This window comes from Planococcus citri, chromosome 4 (genome assembly GCF_950023065.1).
Source record: "Planococcus citri chromosome 4, ihPlaCitr1.1, whole genome shotgun sequence".
Taxonomy (NCBI): Eukaryota; Metazoa; Arthropoda; class Insecta; order Hemiptera; family Pseudococcidae; genus Planococcus; species Planococcus citri.
This window is the reverse complement of record NC_088680.1, coordinates 35,655,429-35,662,356: the sequence shown is the minus strand read 5'-3', so window position 1 is coordinate 35,662,356 and position 6,928 is coordinate 35,655,429. Positions and strand designations below refer to the sequence as shown.

The window sequence follows — 6,928 nt, the reverse complement described above, 5'->3', positions numbered from 1 at the left end:
AGTATAAGTAGGACCGCACAAACCTCCACACATCAGTATATTTTCTGAACTTGTATAAGATGGCTGCTCAACAATCTAACGATAGTTATACCTTACTTGTGAAGAATGTTAGTGAAGATAATGTGCAAGATCATGTGAAAACCCTGGATACATTTAGACGAAATATCATTAAAAAGTTTGATAAAGAAGTTATATGTATCCTTATGGAAGATCTCACCTCACCTACCAAGATCTATCATGCTGAATATGCGTATGTGAATGAATTGAATAAAGAAGCAATAGACATTTTAAAATCACTGGAAACTTTCGTTGCCGTGAACTTAAGAACAGAAGTATACATCATACCTAGCATCGATTTCTTTGAAAAATACAGTTGGTATGATCATTTTTCTAAGATACCTGATGATATACTTTCTAAATTGAACAACCTTAGTCAGAAAGTAACTCTGAAAGGATTCAAACAAAATTTTGATGAAAATGATATGATTATGGCAGTAGGTGATTCGATGGCTATGCTTGTCATATTAGAGATTGAAGATATGCTAGTGGACGACAGTGAGAGTGATGAGTATGACTATATGTACCAGGAAAGTGGGAGTGATTAATAAGATTGTAAATATTTGTAAATACTTAATAGTTATATTTTAGAAAGATTTTCATGTACATAAATAAATCAATAAATAACATTCTTAGATTACTTAAGTCATTTACTTATTTATTTAAACACATTCTTATAGTAGTGGCTATAGTGACTAAGGGGGCTCCTGGTACCCCTCTCATAAAATTGCAGAATCCATCAATGGCGGATGGAATAATACCAGGCTCCGTCTCCAGGAAATAACACACAAATTTCCTATGTGGATCCTATAAAATGAATAAATGAATAAATAAAATGTTATCAAAGTTAACCTGGATAAAAAATGGATTCAAAGGTGTTGGATCAGTATTTTAACCTACCTCATATATAATCCTAGGGTTATGCTGATTAACCATTGCCTCAAATCCAACTTTCTTGTTTAAATACTCATCATTTGTGAGACCAGGGGGGAATTCTAACACAAAGTTTGATTTCTGAAATCGCATTAAGCACGTTACATAAAATTCATATAGTTTTAACATAATAAAATAGTAGGTGACGTGATTTGTACCTTAATGATCTCCATATATTGAAAGAAATCATGTGTTGATGTATGGGGTTGGGGGGCAACATTGGATGATGAAGATGTAGAATGAGGGGGCACATTTGCAATTGAACTGCTGACGGTATCTGCCACCATTTGAGCAAAAAGAACTCCAGCACCAGTATTTTTTGTGGTTTCAGTATTTACTGGGGGAAAATCTCGGGGGTCATATGGTGGCTGCGCATCTTGAAATAATCCATCCCAGTAAATATCTAAATTTAAGGTCTATAAAAAAATCCACTTTTAACAACCTCTCAATAGAGAATAAAATTAATTACTTGAGTGAATATTTACCTCATCAGATTTAGCTTGTGACACATCCGCTTTTGGATGAGGATTGACTGTATTTTTCACTTTTGGATAAGGATCGACTGCATTTTTTACTTTTCTAGTTTTTTTTGTGTTTGAAGGAGTTTTCTGATCCATTTGTATTGGTTTACTAAATATATGATTTCTAGGTGGGTTCAAAGATTTCTAAAAAATACAACATAGTTCACCATTAAATCAAATCATATCAAGAGCCATATAATTGTTTAAAATTCTTATTAAATGAAAAAAAAAAATCATATGTACTTACCGATTCACTGAGAACATTCAACGCATTCAACGGACTGTCTACACGCATTTTGAAAATTGAATAAATAAATAAAAAATAAATAGAACACTAGTCAAGACCAAGATGTTTACTACACAACGCGAACTGGGAGAATAAAACCTTGAACAACTGGTTGAAGAAGGAGACCTCTTTTCCTTTATCCCTACTCTTGACCAATAATTTACAGCCATATTCACTCACCTGTTGAAGCTGATGAAATCATTAGTTATGTAGGCAACCTGTCATACCTGGTAGTATCATCATTTATTTGTTAGCTTAGTTATTTTCTAAGTCTCAATTTGAAAAATCAATCAATCACCCTTCATCCCCTAACAGGTACAGTAACACATTAAGCTGAAAACATCATTAACAATGTGTACATGTCAATTCATTTCTTCTGCCTTTATCATTATGTATAGTTTACAGGTAATTTGAAGGTAGGTTTCTATCTTATACCCTATCTTGGTATTCTTTAGAGATTTGCCATATAAACAGGTCTAGACTTGAAAAATCAATCAATTAATCAATCACCCTTCATCCCCTAACAGGTACAGTAACACATTAAGCTGAAAACATCATTAACAATGTGTAAATGTCAATTCATTTCTTCTAACTTTATCATCATCAATTTGAAGGTAGGTTTCTATCTTATACCCCATCTGGGTATTCTTTAGCCATATGAGCAGGTCTAGACTTGAAAAAATCAATCACCCTTCATCCGCTAATAAGTACAGTAACACATTAAGCTGAAAACATCATTAATAATGTGTAAATGTCAATTCATTTCTTCTAACTTCATCATTAGCAATTTGAAGGTAGGTTTCTATCTTATACCCAATCTTAGTATTCATTAGAAATTCACCATATAAATAGATATCAACACCGATGGTACAAAATAGTTCATTTCCAAACGTTGTGGAGTGTTGAAGTACTTTACTGCTGAAAGCTTTTTACCAAGTTTTATCATGGATCAGTTATTAGTATCTTTCAATAATTGTGCTCAGCAAGAATTGCTACCGTTTAAGAAATTCAGTGCATTTCCGGATGGTACAGTGTTCGAAGTCAAATCTTTTTCATGTTATACAACCAAATATGGTATGGCAGTGGTAGTTAATGCAGCAGACTGTAAGCTGAATTTACCTAAATCAGTCCATCACTTATTTGATACACCGGAAAAGCTATTAGAATGGAATGCTAAGAAGAACCTCAAGCTTACTTACCACGGTATAAAAAATAATATTTTACAAATAAGTATGTGCTGTTAGCCAGAATAATTTATTACATTTTATGCAAGTAAGAATTAATTGGTATAGTTTGTAGATATTTTTAATAAATTTTCATATAAATAGAAGTCTGGGCTATCATTATCCTTCAGTATATTTTTGTCCGCTTTCATGTGTGCACGTGTGCTCTAAAATTGAAAATACATGATGGAGATAAAAGGTGATACACCCAAAAAATTTCAATGTGATGTTTGCGGTTCTATGTTTTCTAAAAACTATGTTCTAAAAAGACATAAAGAGACCATACATGAGAAAAAAACCCAAGTGACCTGCGAGGTTTGTAAGCGTGTGTTTCCACGTCGTGATAATTTAAAGGCTCATTTACGTAATCCAAGAGTTCATCAAAAATTGAATATGGATATTTCTGGTGTACCAACAACACCTACAACACCTATAAATGTACCCCCTACTGAGATATCTACAGATGGAGAAAAAGTCACCGATACTACTCTAAGAACACCTATAATTGAAAAATGTGAATCGGGTATCAACTTGGAAACCATCCGTGAGATTGCTTGCAAAACTGGTGATTTTGTATCAAACTCCCCGTCATCGTCATTGGAAATATGTAAGTCACCAAGTGTAAAGCGTAGAAAAACTTTGAATGATATTAAAAAAGTTAAAGGCAATTATGGTGTTAATTTTACTTCTGGTATTTCTAATGACTCAGATAATTGTACTGATACAGATTCTAGCACATGTAGTAGTTACACTAGTGATGATAGTTCTACATATTTTAGTGATAGCAGTGATTTGTAAGCTATCAACTGATAATCTAAGCTTTTTAAGTATTTTAAGTATATTGACACTCATTGTACTTACAAATAAATATAACTTTTGATTTCAAATAGACTCATTTTTTTCGTTGAATACTAAGAAATAAATCTTCGTTATTGTGGGAGTAAAAATATATTGAAAATATGTACAGTTGAACACTTAGTTAAATGTGTGAATACAATTATCTAGATTTTTGGTATAACATTACCATCAAAAGCTTTATAACTAAATACTCTATCATAAATTAACAAGCAATGGAGCTCAGTTCCTTGAGGAATGTTATTCTTACATCTAAAATCAAATCTGATATTGATTGGTCCACTTGTGGAGATATTGAAGTTCTCTTTTTGTCTCGAACAATCAATCACAACCATAGGCATTTTCTCTTTGAAATCTGTCATGCTGAACCGTGTTGCATAGAAAGGAATATTATAAAAGGATGCATAGAACCTTACAAACATATGGTATAGCATTGAGAATCGTTTTTTACCAATGTCGATCAACGATGTTTCATAAGGGTATGTTATTTCATTGAGGAAGAATTTGAATTCTTCTAGGTCAACATGATCAAATTTGCTAACCTCTTTTGAAAGATCATTACGTCTCTTGGTTTGAAAAGCAAAAATTGCAAATCTCGGTCTTAATAGAGAATTTGTTGTTTTCACAGTCCATGAATGTGAGGTAGCTTGAGGAAGTGATGGGTATGTGTATAAATCCCATGTTCGAAACGGAATGTTAAGAGTAGTATTATTTTTAATGACATTAAGTAATGAAATTCGAAACTTATCAGATGTCCTAATCTGTGGCATACACCAAGCAATTTCCTGTAGTGTAAATTTAGGTACCTCAGCATCTGCTCCTATGATTGGAACTTTTGGGCAGAAAATATTGGAGTCATCCTTAGAACGTGATAATATAAATTCTTGCAACCCATTGAGTATAATTTTATTGAAATCACATCCAAAGCCAAATAAATCTCTGAAAGGCAAATAAATTTCAATGTATCCGGTCGCCTCATCGTATACATGACTATATGTATTTTCAAAAGTGTACCCTAATGATTCGTGATAATTTTTTTCAAATTGTGTACTTGTCAAGTATGACTTCAAGGTACTTGTCAGACCTACATTAACTGTACGATCAATCAAAACACCATTAAGCTCATAAGAAATTGAGTTGAATAAATATAGGATACTATTGTAGTCAAATTTGTAATTTGCATCCAAGTTTTCAGCTTTTCCATAAATCTTCAAGTAAGAAAGACTGGGAATTGTGATTACATCTCTGCTTTGAATAGGTATACGAATTTCATCATTGTAACCAATATTGGAAGTATTGAATGGCTTGTAAGTGTGATATGAAAATTCCTCAATGGAATCTTCAATAACTATTGGTTCCAGTATGTCAAAAACATGGCTGCTAATCATTTTGTATTCACTTTGAAGCCAAGAGTTTTGAGAAAATGTTTGTTTCTTGATGTCAAATGCTTTGAAATAGGGTACTTCTTCTTCTTTATGGAACCACCCAAATGCTTCCGATTTTTGGTCGACTTTGATTTCTTGGAAATGGAAGAATGACCGCTTGTCTTATTTTTTCTGGATTTGATTGAAAAAATATCTTGAAAATTACTACCTAGAGTTTTTCTTGTTGAATTGAAAATACTTGTAGGTATGTGTAGGTTATTGTAAGTGATCATTGACGGCAATTTCAACTGGAAGATCTCAAAAATAAATCGATGGTGATTTCCCACAATTCACCAAAATTATTGAATTTATTTCCTTTATCATCTACCATACACAAAGTAATATCAGTGATGGTATGCAAACCAGGATTTATGGGTAGGTATGTTGGAAAAGATGGACAATCAATGACTTTCATGCGTTGCTCATTAGATACTGGAAATGAATGAAGAATGTGAGAAAGTTCGTCATTTTTATATGAATTTTTGATAAGATTACACTGCAAATTCACATTGAAAAATTCTGGATATTTTGATGGAATCCGAATTGGGCTTGGAGCTCTATACTCATACACTCCAGTTTCTCCATATGTTTTCTGTGCCTCAGCTTTATTGAAATTTCCAGGAAAACCGAGCAATCTTAAAACGTTGTCTTTTTTATCAAAATTTATGGGGTATGAGGAGTAAATAGTGCACTTACTTTCAGAATCAATTTTAAAGTTAAGTATTTCCTGTTTGTACCTTCCTTCGAAATTATCAATAATATTTGATACAATATCTTCATACGTTAAGGAACTTGTGTCCACATCAATTTTGCTGTATGAAGGAAAATTCGGATCATCACAATAGAATCGATAGCTTTTGATCAATGTATTTTGATTACTTCTTTGTAAAACTACATGGAGACATGCAATTTCATATCTTGTATCTGGATTGAGATGAATGATTGGATGGAGATGAGTATGAAGAATTGTAGATGGGGTACCAGATTTAGTTAAATGAAATCGATAAGAGTCCATGACTGAAAAAGTTGTTTATTATTGATGGGCATGTGTTAACATCATCTATTTATTATAGACTACAAAATTAAATGCTTTCATCTTACTTTTATACTTAAAATTATTTATGAATACATAGCAGGGCTCATTTTTCAAAAATCACAACGGGGGACTTTCCAAAATGATTTATAGCGCATTACTTTATGATACCAATTCCTTCCAACTCTTCTAGAATTGATTGAATCTCATTAGCTATTTGAATTGATCCATTTCCAGCATTTCGCTCACCTACAAGTTTTTCTAGTCTCTCAATTAGTGTATTTGGGTCATTATAATAAACAAGTTGAAATTTTTTATTGTTTGCACCCATCAAACTTGTTCTTAAATGATTCAAAACACTTCCACCTTTTTTGTTTTTTTTGGCAGGTGATTTAGCATCTTCATCAAACAGCTTTTTAATAAAGGAATATTTGGGGGTAGAACTATGCTTCAAAAGTCCTCTAGAAGTCAAATGGCTCCTAGTTGATTCTAGTATAGCTTTGTATGAGGTAATATCAGCGGCGGGAATATCCTCATAAGTAGGGTGTGAGGTAAGGAGAAGTTGCATCAAACCTTTTGTTTTCCCATAATATTGA

General features: G+C 32.5%; 1 protein-coding gene across 1 annotated transcript; it reads right to left on the bottom strand.

Annotated features, from left to right (window-relative positions):
* Positions 1-619: 619 nt before the first annotated feature.
* Positions 620-5,651, bottom strand: LOC135844324 (uncharacterized). Its single transcript, XM_065362486.1, has 5 exons — positions 1,759-5,651; positions 1,476-1,655; positions 1,149-1,406; positions 958-1,071; positions 620-864 (listed from the first exon to the last, which is right to left on the bottom strand). Exons 1-5 carry the CDS (start codon positions 1,804-1,806, stop codon positions 712-714), a joined length of 753 nt encoding a protein of 250 aa, XP_065218558.1. The 5' UTR covers positions 1,807-5,651; the 3' UTR covers positions 620-711.
* Between the last annotated feature and the right edge of the window lie 1,277 nt (positions 5,652-6,928).